The sequence below is a fragment of the Equus quagga genome, chromosome 8 (genome assembly GCF_021613505.1).
Source record: "Equus quagga isolate Etosha38 chromosome 8, UCLA_HA_Equagga_1.0, whole genome shotgun sequence".
Taxonomy (NCBI): domain Eukaryota; kingdom Metazoa; phylum Chordata; class Mammalia; order Perissodactyla; family Equidae; genus Equus; species Equus quagga.
Window position 1 is genome coordinate 80,151,257 of NC_060274.1, and position 16,785 is coordinate 80,168,041.

At 37.2% G+C, this 16,785-nt stretch overlaps 1 protein-coding gene across 1 annotated transcript in view; it reads left to right on the forward strand.

Moving 5' to 3' along the window:
- The window catches only part of STK31 (serine/threonine kinase 31), a 117,905-nt gene that overhangs the window by 79,745 nt on the left and 21,375 nt on the right, over positions 1-16,785 (forward strand). Inside the window, exon 23 of the mRNA XM_046670652.1 lies at positions 13,375-13,443. Within this exon, the coding sequence (XP_046526608.1) occupies positions 13,375-13,443 (69 nt within the window). The remainder of the gene's footprint in view (positions 1-13,374; positions 13,444-16,785) is intronic.

The following is a 16,785-nucleotide window of genomic DNA, read 5'->3' on the forward strand; positions in this document are numbered from 1 at the left end:
TTTTGTCAGCCCTACACTCTTTCTCCTTTTTTTCTGGGACTCTGATAATGCAAATTTTGGCTCTTTTGTTATTGTCCTGCAGGTTCCTGAGGATCTGTTCATTCTCTTTTCATTGTTCAAATTGAAGGTTTTCTATTCGTCTATCTTCAGTTTCATTGGTGCTTTCCTATGTCATGTTCATTCTGCCATTGAGCCAATACAATGAGTTTTAAAAATATCTCTTATTATTTTTCAGTTCTAAAATTCCTGTTGGTTTTCTCTGTACCTTCTGTCTTCTTTTTCTTTACCGAGGCTTTCTGTTTTTTGTTTGTTTGTTTCACGTGTGTTTATAATTGATCTCTAAGCATTGTTGTGATGGCTCCTTTAAAATCCTTGAGAGATAATCCCTGCATCTGGGTCATCTGATTGTTTTTTTCTCATTCCAGTTGAGATTTTTCTTGGAGCATAGTTTGACATGTGACTTTTTATTGTACCCTGAACATTTTGGGTATTATGTTCTGAGACTTTGCATCCAATTTAATCTTCATTTTTTGTGCACAGTCACCATGTTTAGATTTAGCGTAAAGTTTCAGATGGGATTAGATGTTCAGCTCACTACTGGGCTTTGCTGACATCACCCCAGCAAAAGCAGATTGCTGACTTGCACTGTCTTGCCTCTTAGTGCTGATGGGTAAGGGTGGAAATTCATCTCTCCAGTGAGTACTCTTGACACTGGGGAGCAGCAGGAGCAAAGTGTTAAACTATTACTGCTTTACCATCCCCATATTCTACCTCCTTGTGCCTTGTTGCTGCCTTGTAAGGGCAGAAGTTCCATTCCCCACTGGGTCCTCCTCACACTTGGGGAGTGGAGAAGGAGAAATGGAATGCTGATGAGTACTGCCTCACGCTATGTTTCACTTTGTTCCTACTGGGTTGAAGTAGAAGTTAGCTCCCCCCTAGGTCCCACTGGCAGTACCCCATTGGATAGAGTATCAGCTAGTACTACCTCGCACTGCTTTGTTTTCCCTTTTTGTTGATGGCTGGAGTAGAAGTCCAGCTCTGCACTGAACCCCACTGACACTGTGGGTGGAATGGGTGTAATTTTTCCTTTGGTATTTGGCCAAATAGGGGATATTACCAAATGCTTTTCTGTTCTGCTAGACCACCATATTCCCAGTCATTTGGCTAGAGGGACCAGAATTTTCTTGGGGCTTTTTTTGGTCTGTGGCTCTTGATGTTTTTGGGTTGCAGGCTTCTCTGGCACCCCATCTGGGATATAGGAGAGTCAAAAAGAAAACCCAGGGAATTCACCATTGTGTCATTTCTCAAGTCTCAAGGTCCCTAGCCACCTCACCTTCTTCCTTCTAATTTTCAGAGTCTTAGGTTTATATTTTTCTTGTATTATGTCCAGACGTTTTGTGTGTGAGAAGGAAGACTGGTGCGGAATGGGATTGATTACTCCATTTCGGCTGGGACCCCTTGAAAGCTTTTTATACCTTGGGAGCTGAACTTTTGCAGAGTGTCAACACCATATCAATCTCACTTCTGTTGGGTCCTTAGTGCTTTATTTTAGTCCTTTTACCTACCCATGGTCAGCTCATTCTCATATTCCTGTCATCAATACTTTAAACCTTTTACTGTTCTCCTCAAGCCCATACCTTATCCTATCCCCATTCTTTTCAGTAGATCTTTCCTCTTATTTTCTTGAGAAAACTGAGATCATGATATGTGCTTTCCATCAAATTTCAGTGCTTCTGTTTACAAACTAGTCATCTCTTTACCCAGTCTTCTGTCTTCTACTCCTATCCCAGAGAATTAAAGTGCTCCTTCCTTCTCCAGTGCAAGCCATCTACATGTGGCCTTGACCCCATTCTTTGTTCTCTTCTAGTGTCTCACTTTTACAAAACGTTCTTCTATCTTATTGTATTTTCAGTGTATTCCTTTTTATTCTGCACTTTTTCTTCAGCCTAAAAATATAGTTAAGTCCGGCATATCAAGAAACAGAAAATCCACAGTAGTTCCTTTACCCATTGTTTTATATGACATGACACCTTCTAAGTTCTTTTACCTTTGTGATTGGGCATTTCTTTTATTCTTACTGTATATCTGTTAAATGTTAGTGTACCCAAGGATTTTTCCCACATCCTACTAAAGTTTTCACTGTACAGCCTTTTCTTTGGTGTTCTTATTTACTCTCATAGTTTCTAGTACCACCTGTTTGTTGGTGGCTCCCACATTTATGGCAGTAACCCAGTCCTCTTGCCAGAGTTTCAGCCTTGTGTATACATACCTTCCTACTGGCTAATTTTACCTTAATTTATTAGATACTTTATCTTGTTCCAGAAGGGATATAAGGTAATTCATATGGATACTTTAAAACAGAGCAAGACATGATAAATTGAAAGTATATGAAAAGAAAGAAAAGACAGGGACATAAAGTAGAACCATGAATGAGAGTACTATAACATGCATGCCACAAAAATCTGTTTAAACTGCTAACACATTATTCATGTGTTACTGTTCCTTCTTATAGCTGACACTGCAAAATGATCATGGTCATGTTTATTGAACTCAGATGTGACCTCAAAACAGCACCCATTGAAAATAGTACTGATTGATCAGAGTTGGTCTGTAAAACCAAGCCTATTTCCCATCTCTGTTGAATATATTTCCTATGAATGAGCCACCAGGATAGCTCTAATATTTATTCCAGCCATTATAAGAAAGTAAATCTAGTTTGTTATACAAACCGTTATCCCTAAGATCAAAGCAGGCCAATTAGGACAAGCACGGTTATTGCCTTAATTATTGTTGTTCTTGTGGAGATTTTTACACAAAAACAAAAAAAGAATAAATTATAAAATTCCCTATACTCTTCAACCACTTCAACTATTGTCAGAATTTAATTACAGCTATTCTCGGTAATAAGATGAGGGGCCCTCATAAAGACAGCATTCACAGGAGTGTTTGGAAGATGGTGGCATAGGAGGATCCTGAACTCGCCTCCTCCCACAGAAACAACAAACCTGCACCTACCTTTGGAACAGTTTCCTCTAAGAGAGATCTGGAAACTGGATAAAAAGAACCTTTACAACAAGGGACAACACAGAGAGGGGAGGAAGAGGCAGAGATACAGCCTTGCTGTCGAAAAAACCACACCCTAGCCATGGTGCTTCAGGATTGGGGGCAATCTCAAAGATACAGAGCTTTTCCTGGTGGAGGAGGGGAATTCGAGCTCCACATTAGGCACCCCAGCCCTTAGATCCAGCACAAGAGAGAAGAGATCCCATAATACCTGGCTTTGAAAACCAACAGGGAATATGCCTGGGAAAACTATAGAACCTCAGGGAAAGGACAACCTACTTTTAAAGGGCCCACACACATAGAGTCATTTAGCCTGGAAACCAGCACAAAAACACCAGATAGGAAAGTGCATAGTCCATTGGTAAAAGAGACTTCATTCACTAAGCTTGGAGCACATCTTGTAGAGGCAGGAGGTGGATGGGCCCACCCCCCAGGGACTGAGACACTGGTGGCAGCCATTATTGTGACCTAGTTCAGCTGAGCTGACAGAGATGCAGGCAGGAGCCGTTGGAATCCTTCCTCTAGTTTGTTAGTACAGGGGTCTGCCCTCACCCACTGGAGCACCTGAAGCAATTGCGCCAGGCAACAGGCAGCCTGCTTCAGGGACAAGCCCCGCCCACCAGTGAACCACAGCAGACTTGTGCCACTGGGCCTTGAAACCAGCCACACGGGATATGCCTTTCCTACCAATGCTTGAAATGATTGGCATGCCCGGGGCCTGCCTGGCCCATCAGTGCTCCTGAGGCAGCTGTGCACCTCAGGGCTGCATAGCCAGTTCTTTCCTGAGGCCTGCCCTGCCCAAAAGCAAGATGGCAATAGTCATACACCATGCAACCAGCCTCACAGGAAGCCTGCTCTGCCCACCAATGCATCTGAGGCAGCCAGCACTGTGGGGCTGTGCATCCAGCCACACTGAGAGCCTGCAACAGTTGTGTGCCTCCAGACATAGCAACCTGCCACATTGGGGGCTTGACTCACTTACCAGCAAAACTGCAGTAGTTGTGTAGCATCAGACCTTGCAGTCAGCCATGCTGAGGGCTTGCAATACCCAATAACATGCACATACCAGCTGCACATGACTGGGTCTCGCAACCAGCTGGCCTGGGGGCCAGCCCAGCCCACCTGCACACCTGTAGTAGTAGCAACTTCACCACAATAGAAGGGCACATGCAGGCCACACAGCGGATACCCCTGCAACATTTGACATGGGTGATGAGAGCATGCAGCTGGGCCCCATAAGACGTCTACATAAGGCCATGTTTCCAAGATTGGGAGATGTAGGTGATCTACCTAATACATAGGAGTAAGCACAGAGAAGTAGGCAAAAATGAGGAGACAAAGGAATATTTTCCAAATAACAGAATAGGACAAATCCTCAGAAAAAGAACTAAGTGAAACCTGATAAAGAGTACAAACTAGTCATAAGGATGCTCACCGAACTGGGGAGAAGAATAGATGAATACAGTGAGAACTTCAGAAGAGAATTAGAAAGTATCAAAAAGAACCAATCAGAGCTGAAGAATATAATAATGGAAATGAAAAATTCACTAGAGGGAATCAGCAGCAGGGTAGATGACACAGAAGAATGGATTAACAATCTGGATGAAAGAGTAGAGGAAATCACCCAAGCTGAACAGATAAAAGAATTAGAAAGACAGTCTAAGGGACTTCTGGGACAACATCAGGTGTACTAACATTCACATTATAGGTGTCTTGGAAGGCAGAGAGAGAAAGGGGCATAGAACTTATTTGAAGAAATAATAGCTGAAAACTTCCCTGACCTGTGGAAGGAAACAGACATCCAGGATAGGAGGCACAGAGTACACTAACCAAGATGAATCCAAAGAGGCCCACAGCAAGACACATTATGATTAAAAGTCAAGAATTAAAGAGAGAATCCTAAAAGCAGCAAGAGAAAAACAAGTTACATACAAAGGAAATCCCATAAGCTATCTTCTGACTTTTCAGCAGAAACCTTACAGGCTAGAGAGAGTGGCGCAATATAGTCAGAGTGCTGAAAGGAAAAACCTTACAACCTACTCAGCAAGTTTATCATTCAGAATGGAAGGAGAGAGAAAGAGTTTTCCAGACAAAAAAACTAAAGGAGTTCATCCCCACTGAATTGGCCTTACAAGAAGTGTTAAAGGAACTTATTAAAATGGAAAAGAAAAGGCCACAAATAGGAATAAGAAAATTATTGAAGAAAAAATATCACTGGTAAAGCCAAATATATAGTAAAGGTAGTGTATCATCTGTCTATAAAGCTGGTATGAAGATCAAAAGACAAAAGTACTAATCTTCTGTATGATAAGAGGTTATGGGATACACAGAAATAAAACAGGTAAAGTATGATGTCATAAACATAAAGCTAGGTGGGGGAGTAAAAGTCTAAGGCTTTTAGTAAGAGGTCAAACTTGAGAGACCATAACTTAATATAGATTGCAAACCGAAAGCCTGTAATAATTACACACAAAAAAAGAGAAAGGAATCCAAACATAGCACTAAAGAAAGCCATCAAATCACAAGGGAAGAGAGCAAGAGAAGAAGAAAGGGACAGAAAAGAATTACAAAAACATCCGGAAAAAAGGTAACAAAATGGCAATAAGTACATTCTTATCAATAGTTACTGTAAATGTAAATGGACTAAATGCTTCAATCAGAAGATGTAGTTTGGCTGAATGGATAAAAAAGCAAGACCCATATATATGCTGCATACAAGAATAACACTTCAGACTTAAATACACGAACTGAAAGTGAAGAGATGGAAAAAGATATTCCATGCAAATGGAAAGAAAGCTGGAGTAGCAATACTTGTATCAGACAAAATTTTAAGACAAAAATTGTAACAAGAGAAAAGGGCATTAAGTAATGATAGAGGCAATAGTCCAACAAGAGGATACAACATCTCTAAATATCTCTGTGCCCAATATAGGAGCATCTAAATACATAAAACATATATTAACAGACATAAAAGGAGAAATTCCAGTAACACAATAATAGGAAATTTTAACATTCCACTTACATCAGTGGAGAGATCACCCAGACGGAAGATCAATAAGGAAACATTGGCCTTAAATGACACCTTATACCAGATGGACTTAATAGACGTATACAAGACATTCCATCCCAGAACTGCACAATACACATTCTTTTTGTATGCATAGGGAATATTGTCCAAGTAGATCATGTATTAGGCCACAAACAAGTCTCAGTATATTTAAGAAGATTGAAATAATTTGAAGCATCTTTTCTGACCACAACAGTATGAAACTGGAAATCAACCACAAGAAGAAAACTGGAAAAGTCACAAACATGTGGAGATTAAACAACATGCTACTGAATAACTGTTGGATCAGTGGAGGAGAAAAATTATCTAGAGACAAATGAAAATACAACATACCCAAATATATGGAATACAGCAAAAGTGGTACTAAGAGGACAGTTTATAGCAATACAGGCATAGCTCAAGAAACAAAAATCTCAAATAATCTAATATTAGACATAGAGGTACTAGAAAAAGAAGAACAAAGGAAACCCCAAATAAGTAGAAGAAAGGAAATAATAAAAATGAGTGGAAGTAAATGAAATAAAGACAATAGGATCAATGAAACTGAGAGCTGTTTCTTTGAAAAAATAAAATTGGCAAGAGAAAAAGAAAACACAAAATCAGAAACGAAAGAGGAGAAATTACAATGGATACCACAGAAATACAAAAGATTGTAAAAGAATACTATGGAAAGCTATATGCCAACAAACTGGGATAATATAGAAGAAATGGATAGATTCTTAAAATTATACAACCTCCAAAACTGAATCAAGAAGAAATAGAGAATCTGAGTAGGCAGATCAGTAGTAAATACATTGAAACAATAATCAGAAACTTCCGAAAAAACAAAGGTCCAGGGCGTAATGACTTCCCCAGTGATTTCTACCAAACATTCCAGGAAGATTTAATACCTGTCTTTCTCAAACTCTTCCAAAAAATTGAAGAGGAGGGGGGATTCTTTCTAACTCATTCTACAAGGCCAACACCCTGATACCAAAACCAGACAAGAACAATACAGAAAAGAGAATTACAGGCCAATATCACTGATGAACATAGATGCAAAAATCCTCAATGAGATACTAGCAAATTGAATACAGCAATATGTTGAGGATCGTATACCATAAACAAAAGAGATTTGTTCTAGGAGTCCAAGATGATTCAAGATCTGCAAATCAGTCAGTGTGATACACCATATTAACAAAGTGAAGAATAGAAATCACATGATCATCTCAATAAGATGCAGAGAAAGCATTCAACAACATACAGCATCCATTTATGATAAAACCTCTCAATAGGTATATAAGGAAAGTACTTCGACATAAGAAAGGCCATATATGACAAATAGTAACACCATATTGAACGGTGAAAAAGTGAAAGCTGTTGCTCTTAAGAATAGGAACAAGACAAGGATGCCTACTTTTACCGCTCATTTAACATAGTATTGGAAGTCCTAGCCACAGTAATTAGGCAAGAAAAGTAAATAAAAGGGATCCAAATTGGAAAGGAAGAAGTAAAACTGTTACTATTTGCAGATGATATGATTTTAAATATAGAAAACCATGAGTCCACCAAGAAACTATTAGAAATAATAAATACGGTAAAGTTGCAGTGTAGAAAATCAACATACAAAAATCAGTTGAGTTTCTGTCCACTAGCAGCGAAGTAGCAGAAAGAGAAATCAAAAAGATAATCCCGTTTGCAATCATAACAAAAAGGATAGAATATCTAGAATAAATTTAACCAAGGAGATGAAAGGTCTGTGTACTGAAAACCATAAAACATTGTTGAATTCCAAGAAAACACAAAGAAATGGAAAGAGATTCCATGGTCATGGACTGGAAGAATTAACATAGTTAATATGTCCATACATCCTAAACCAATCTACAGATTCAGTGCAATCTCTGACATCAAAGTTGCAGCAATGTTTTTCACAGAAATAGAACAAAGAATCCTAAAATTTATATAGAAAAACAAAAGACCCCAAATAGCCAAAAGAATCCTGAGAAAAAAGAACAAAGCTGGAGGTATCACACTCCCTGATTTCAAAATATACTACAAAATGATAATAACTAAAACAGCATGGTATTGGCAGAAAAACAGACACACAAATCAATGAAATAGAATTGAGAGCCAAGAAATAAACCCAAAGATTTATAGATAGCTAATTTTTGACAGAAGAGCCAAGAACATACAATGGAGCAAAGAAAGTTTCTTCACTAAATGGTATTGGGAAAACTGGACAGCCACATGTAAAAGAATGAAAGTAGATCATCTTATCGCAAATACATAAAAGTTAACTCAAAATGGATTAAAGGATTAAAGACTCGAATGTAAGACCTGAAGCCATAAAACTCCTAGAAGAAAACATACGCAGTATGTTCTTTGACACTGTTCTCAGCAGTATCTTTTTGAATATCATGTCTCCTCAGGCAAGGGAAACAAAAAAAACAAATGGGACTACATCAAACTAAAAAACTTCTGCATAAGAAAGGAAACCATCAACAAAATGAAAGGACAATCTAACAATTGGGAGAAAATATTTGCAAATCATATATATAATGGGTTAATTTCCAAAATATATAAAGAACTCATACAACTCAAAACAAAAAAAAAACTATCAAAAAATGGACAGAGGCTATGGATGGATATTTTTCTAAAGAAGATATACAGAGGGCCAACAGGCACATGAAAGATGTTCAAGGTCAGTAATTATTAGGGAAATGCAAATCAAAACCTCAGTGAGATATCACCTCACACCTGTCAGAATGGCTATTATTAAAAAGAAATAACGGGGCTGGCACTGTGACCGAGTGGTTAAGTTCATGTGCTCCACTTCAGCAGCCCATGGTTCACGAATTTGAATCTTGGGTGCAGACCTAGATGCTGCTTTTCAAGCCATGCTGTGGTGGCATCCCACATAGAAGAACTAGAGTGACCTACAACTAGGATATACAACTGTGTACTGGTGCTTTGGGGAGAATAAAAAAAAAGAAGAAGCTTGGCAACAGATGTTAGCTCAGGGCCAATCTTCCTCACCAAAAAGCATACTTTAAAAAAGACAAGAAATAACAGGAGTTGGAGAGCATGTGGAGAAAAGGGAACTCTTATATACTGCTAGTGGGAGTGTAAACTGGTGCAGCCACCATGGAAAACAATGTGGAGATTCCTCAAAAAATTAAAAATAGAACTAGCATGTGATCCAGGTATTCCACTTCTGGATTTATCCACAGAACATGAAAACACTGATTCAAAAAGATATATGCACCCCTATGGTCATTGTAGCATTATTCATAATAGCCAAGACTTGGAAACAACCTAAGTGCCTATTGGTAGATGAATGGATAAAGTAGGTGTGGTATATATATGCAATGAAATACTACTCAGCTGTTAAAAAAGATGAAATCTTGCCATTTGTGACAACATGGATGGCCCTTGAGGGTATTATGCTAAGCAAAATAAGTCAGACAGAGAAAGCCAAATACTGTATGATTTCATTCATGTGGAAGGTAAAACAACAACAACAAACAGACACAGATTGGTGGTTGCCAGACAGGGAGGGGAGACGAGAGAGGGTGAAAAGAGTAAAAGGGCACATTTATACAGTGATGGATGACAAATAGCTTTGAGTGGTGAGCACCATGTAGTATATACAGAAGTTGAAATATGTATACCTGAAATTTATAGAATGCTATTAACCAATGTTACCTCAACAAAAACTTTTTAAAAAAGACAGCATTCACATTGCTAACTCTCTCCAAGTTACCTGAAATTTAAAAAATAGATAAATTACTGAATTCTTACTCTGTCAGTTACTTTGCAAACATTTAACCAATTCAATTCTTACAGTATGTTTATAGGTGAGAAAACTGAGGCAAAGAAATATGGTGATTTGTTCAGGATCCCATGGCTGTAGGGGGTGGAACCAGGGTTCAAACCCAGCCAGTCTGCCTCCAGAGTGCTCACTCTTTACCACTATACTATTTCTCCTAATCTTCTCCACCTGAGCCAACAACCGTGTAGTCTTTGACTCTTCCATCTCTCTTCTCCCCTCCTAGTTAATCACCAGTCTTGCTGTTTTTACTATTTTAGCAATTCTCAATTTTCTCTTCTCTCTCTTAAACTATTGTGCTAGGTCAGTATCTTCTCTCTTACTGGCTTGTCAGTAAGAACCTTATTAGAAAATAAGCTTGGAAGATAAGGCTTATTAGAAAATAAAGTGTTCTAACTTATTTTACAATCTCCAGTTTTCTTTCTTTTGGTGCAGGATGGGACATGATTTTGAGGACTCCGTTGGTCAGGGTTCAATCAGGAAAATGGAAGCCACACTCTATATATTGAAATTGTAAATGGTTTTAATACAGAAATTTAAAGCTTTCACATACATTGGAAGGTCTGGGGTAACAAAGATTAGGGAAACAGTCATCTATTTCAGCCTCCAATGCTTGAAGCAGATGGTTCTTAAGAGTTTATCTGGAGGCTGCTGAGAATCTGTAAGAAACTCTTACCTACCATTTCATTCTGGTTTTTGTATGTTTCAATTGTCTTTGAGACTTTCTCCTTGACCCATGAATTATTTAGACCTGTGATGTTTAATTTTCGTGTTTGGAGATTTTTGTGTATTTCTGTATTGATTTCTAGTTTGATTTAATTATGACCAGAGAGCATGTTCTGTATGATATCCTCCTTGTACATTTGTTGACATTTGTTTTATTGCTAGGCTATAGTCTGTGTTGGTGAATGTTCCATGGGATCTTGAAAAAAATGTTTATTCTGATGATGTTGGGTGGAGTTTTCTATATATGTAAATTAGATCCTCTTGGTTAATTGTGTTCTTCATATCTTCTTTATCCTTACAGGTTTTCTTTCGGTAGTTTTATCAGTTGCTAAGAGGGCTGTTGAAGTTCTCAACTATAATTGTGAATTTGTCTATTTCTCCTTTCAGCTCTATTATTTTTTGCTTCTTGTATCTTAAGGCCTTATTGTTTGGTTTGTACATTTTGTCTTCCTGGTGTATTGACCCTTTTATCACTTTATCTGATATTAATACAACCATGCCTATGTTTTTAAAAGTAATTTGTGTTTTTTTTAAAGATTTTCTTATTTTTCCTTTTTCTCCCTGAAGCCCCCCAGTACATAGTTGTGCCTTTTTAGTTGTGGGTCCTTCCAGTTGTGGCACGTGGGATGCCACCCCAGCATGGTCTGATGAGTGGTGCCATGTCCGCGTCCAGGATTCAAACCGGCGAAACCCCGGGCCACCGAAGCGGAGCATGCGGACTTAACTACTCGGCCATGGGGCCAGCCCCCTGTGTTTTGTTTTTTTTTTTCCACCCATTTACTTAAAGCTATCTATGTTACTGAATTTAAAGTCTGTTGCTTGTAAATGGCATATGATTTCATTGTGTTTTTTCTTAACTTTGCTCATCTTCACTTCTTAACTGGGACATTTAGACCATTTACACTTAAGGTGATTATTGATGTGTTAGGGTTAAGTCTACCATTTTATTATTTGTTTTGTTTTTTCCTGTTCATTTATTTCTCTTTTCTTGCCTTCCTTTGGGTTACTTGAACATTTTTTGAGTCCGTGTTAATTTATTTATGGTCTTTTTGAGTGTATTGCTTTCTATAGTTTTCTTAGTGGTTGGTCTGAGTATTACAATATACACGTGTGTTATCATATTCTGCTTGTATCAGTGTTTTAACACTTTGAGTGACAGGTAGAAGCCTTCTGTTTAGGTTCCTTTACCCTCCCATTTTTAAATGTCATTGTCTTGAGCATCAGTGTTACAACTTGTGTTTCAATCATCACATATGATTTAGGAAACTCAGGATGAGGAGGATAGTTTTTGATATTTACTTACATTTCTGTTCTTTCCATTGTTATTTCTTTCTTCTTAACACTCCAAAACCCCTTTTTTTTATTCGTTTCCTTTTTGTTTGAAGTACTTCCTTTAGCCATTCTGTAAGAGTCTTCTGCTGACAAACTCTCTTAGTTTTCCTTCATCTGAGAGCATCCTGATTTCACCTTCATTCTGATGGATATTTCACTGGATATACAATTTGTGGTTGAAAGTTCTTTTCTTTCATCAGTTGAAAAATGTTGTGCCCCTTCCTTCTGGTTTCCATGGTTTCACATGAGAAATCCTCTTATTCTAATGGATATTCCTTTGTAGGGAATGTTTTGTTTGTCTTTGGTTGCTTTCAGGATTTTTTCTTTGTTTTTAGCTTTCAGAAATTTTATTAATTTCTTTGATGTTATTCTATTTGGATCACTTTCTTTTTTGGATTGGGGGGTGGTCATAAGATGCCCTGTCACTGTGTTGTTGTTCTAGTCCTGTGGTCTCTACCCAGTTTGTCACTGTGTTGTTCCTCTAGCCCTACGGTCTCTACCCAGTTTGCCTTCCTGTTTGGCCTTTCAGAGATTGCCTTTGGTTGTCTTTTATGTTATTTCCAAACTTTATAGTGTACTTAGTGGTGAGGAGCAGGAAGAGACCAGAAGTCTTTTTGCTCATGTTTTAATTACGGTGTATGGAACTTATTTGGATCTGGATTTAAATAAACTGTATAACAGTAAAATAATTTATGATATTTATGAGATGTTGGAAAATTTGAAAGCTGGATATCTTATTTAAAGAGTTATTAAATTTTTAGTGTGATATTGTGACAGTCTCAAAATAAAAGACTATCTTTTAGAAATTTACATTTACAGGTGAAATTATGAGATGTATAGGATTTGCCTCAAAAGTAATACATATGGGTTTGTGCATAGGGCAAGGGTGGTCATTGGTTGATGGTTGTTGGGGCAGGGTGAATACGTGGGATTCAGAATATCTTTGTGTATGTAAGAAATTCTCCATATTTAATAGTTTTTAGAAGTTTAAGATGTATTTCTTGAACACAGGTTAGGTATTAAGGATGAAGCCAATTTACCTAGTTTATTTTCTTTGTACATAACATATGAGCTTTGGGGGAAGCAACATGATGTAAGTTATTAAGTTTTGAATATATTTGCTTATAAGGTGAAGAAGTATTAAAAGTGCTTATAGTGTGTGTGTCAACTGTGATTGATACTTTAGAAGTCCCAGGAACTGTGTTGGTTGCTTGTAAACAAGTAGTTATTATTATAAAAGTGTTTTTATCCTACAAGAGCTAATGTGCTTATTTTGAGTAAATGCTCACCAGAATCTGAAGAGTTCCAGATTTGACTCTGCTGTAGGATTGGTGTTTTGGTACATTGGGAGTTTATTCATTCTCATTTTCTTTAACAGCTCTCTGTTAAAAATCAGGAATTTGAGACAAATGAAGATGGAATCCCCAAAGTGGATCAGTTTCATTTGGTATGTGACATTTTTGTCATCTGCTGATGGAAATGTGATATATGTGTGTAGCAGTAATGTAAAACTTAAATATTTGACTGGAAACGTCCTCTAGTTTTTGTAAGAATGCAAAATGACATTCACAATAAAGAAGTATTGAAAAAAGTTCAAGTACCCTACTTATATCACTGCTGGAGAATTACTGATAGAGGATACTGCTGGATTGTATGTTTTTCTCACAATTATATTAATAATCTATGTAATAATTAAGGAAAAATAGTCTTTGCTGTATCTTTCAAGATCATATTATATTAAAATGAATGTTTTACTATTTTTTTTAAAAGATTTTATTTTTCCTTTTTCTCTCCAAAGCCCCCTGGTACATAGTTGTGTATTTTTAGTTGTGGGTCCTTCTAGTTGTGGCATGTGGGATGCTGACTCAGCATGGTTTGATGAATGGTGCCATGTCCATGCCCAGGATTCGAACTTGCGAAACCCTGGGCTGCCAAAGCAGAGCACACAAACTTAACCACTCGGCCGCAGGGCCGGCCTCTGTTTTACTATTTTTTATAAGTACCTAGCTATATCTTTTCTTTTTCATACATCTATGTCAATCATATTGCTTTGCCATTCATATATGTATTCAGCCAATGTATTTTGAGTACCTATTCTATACCAGGAATTGAAATAGGTGCTGGTTAGTAGGATTGCAACATTGAAGAAATTAATAATTTAGAAACGTGAACAAGTAAACAACCAAGATCTATAAATAGAATATTAAGAAAATATTTTGGAAGAAGCTAATTTTTAATTCTGCAAAGAAAGGGGGAGGGAAGAGGTAGGTCAAAAATGCCACCAAGTAGTTATTTGAGGTGAATCTTCAAGATTGAATTAGGAGCTTTACGAGAGGTAGAATGAGGTGACGGGCATTTCAGGTAAAGACAATAGCCTGCACTAAGACATGAAAATATTAAATTCTTTTGAAATGGAATAGTCCAGTATGACTAGATATTATGAGGTTAAATGTGGCAGTAAATGAGTCTATAAAAGCATAATAATCAGACTCTGAAAGTTCTCATTATTTATTTATTTATCTTTGGTGAGGAAGATTGGCCCTGATTAACATCTGTTTCCAATCTTCCTCTTTTTTTGCTTGAGGAAGATTGTTGCTGAGCTAACATCTGTGCCAATCTCCCTCTATTTTATGTGGGATGCTGCCACAGCGTGGCTTGATGAGCGGTGCTAGGCCCACATCTGGAGTCTGAACCTGTAAACCCTGGGCTGCCCAAGCAGAGTACACGAACTTAACCGCTACACTGCCAGGCCAACCCCTAAAAGTTGTCATCTTTTAAAAAAAAATACTTGTTTTATATTTTACAACTGTTTTTTTAACTTTATTTTTCTTAGAGCAGTTTTAGGTTCACAGCAAAATTGAGAGGAAGATACAGAGATTTCCCACATACTCCATCCCCACATATGCATAGTCTATCTATATCATAGTTGTCAACATCCCCTACCAGAGTGGTACATTTGTTACAATTGATGAACCTACATTGACCATCATTATCACCTAAAGTCAATAGTTTATGTTAGGGTTCTCTCTTGGTGCTATACATTCTTATAAGTTTGGACAAAATTATCATGACATGTATCTACCGTTAGAGTATTTTCACTGCCCTAAAAGTCTTCTGTGCTCTGCCTATTCATCTCTGTCTTCCCCAAACTGCTGATAACCACTGATCTGTTTATTGTCTCCATAGTTTTGCCTTTTCCAGAATGTCATATATTTGGAATCATACAGTATGTAACATTTTCTGATTGGCTTTTTTCCCACTTAGTAAAATGCATCTAAGATTCCTGCATGTCTTTTCATGTCTTGATAGCTCTTTTTTTTTCAGTGCTGAATAATATTCCATTATTTGCTTGTACCACAGTTTATTTATCCATTCATCTGCTGAAGGACATCTTGGTTGCTTCCAGGTTTTGGCAATTATGAATAAAGCTCCAATAAACATCCATGTTCAGGTTTTTGTGTGAACATAAGTTTTAATTTCCTTGGATCAATACCAAGGAGTGCAACTGATGGATAGTATGTTTAGTTTTGTAAGAAACTGCTGAACTGTCTTTCAAAGTGTCTGTACCATTTTGTATTGCCACCAACAGTGAATGAGAATTCCTGCTACTCCGCATCCTTGCCAGCATTTGGTATTGTCTGTGTTCTGAATTTTGGCCATTCTAATAGATGTGTAGTGATATCTCCTTGTTGTTTTAATTTACATTTTCCTCATGTTGTGATGGAGCATCTTTTCATATGCTTATTTGCCATCTGTATACCTTCTTTTGTGATGTCTTGCAAGGTCTTTGGCCCATTTTTTAATCATATTGTTTTCTTATTGTTGAGCTTTAAGTGTTCTTTGCATATTTTGAATAGCAGTCCTTTATCAGATATATTTTTTGCAAATGTTTTCTCACAATACATTGCTTGTCTTTTTATTTTCTTGACAGGGTCTTTTGGAGAGCAGAAATTTTTAATTTTCATGAAATCCATTATCAGTTCGTTCTTTCATGAATTGTGCCTTTGGTGTCATATCTAGAAAGTCATCGCCAAACCCAGGATCATCTATATTTTCTCCTATTTTATCTTCTAGGAGTTTTAAGTTTTGCATTTTACATTTAGGTCTGGATTTAGATCAAACTCCATTTTGAATTAATTTTTGTGAAGGTTGTAGGGTCTACATCTAGATTCATTATTTTGCACATGGATGCCCAGTTGTTCCAGCACCATTTGTTGAAAAGACTGTCTTCTCTATTGTTATTGCCTTTTCCCCTTTGTCAAGAATCAGTTGACTATATTTATGTGGGTCTGTTTTGTTCCATTGACCTGTTTCTTTATTAACAATACCACACAGTCTTGATTACTGTACCTTTATAGTGAGTCTTGAAGTTGAGTAGTGTTAGTCCTCCAACTTTATTCTTCTACTTCAATATTGTGTTGGCTATTCTGAGTCTTTTGCCTCTCTATAAACTTTAGAATCAGTTTGTTGATATCCACAAAGTAACTTGCTGGGATTTTGATTGGGATTGCATTGAATCTGTAGATCAAGGTGGGAAGAATTGATATCTTGATAGTTTTGAGTCATCTTATCCATTAACATGGAATATCTCTCCATTTATTTAGTTCTTTGGTTTCTTTCATCACAGTTTTATAGTTTTCCTCATATAGATCTTGTACATATTTTGTTAGATTTATACCTTAGTATTTCATTTTTTGTGGGCTAATGTAAGTGGTATTGTGTTTTTAAATTCAGATTCCATTTGTTCGTTGCTAGTTTATAGGAAAGTGGTTGACTTTTGTATATTAAT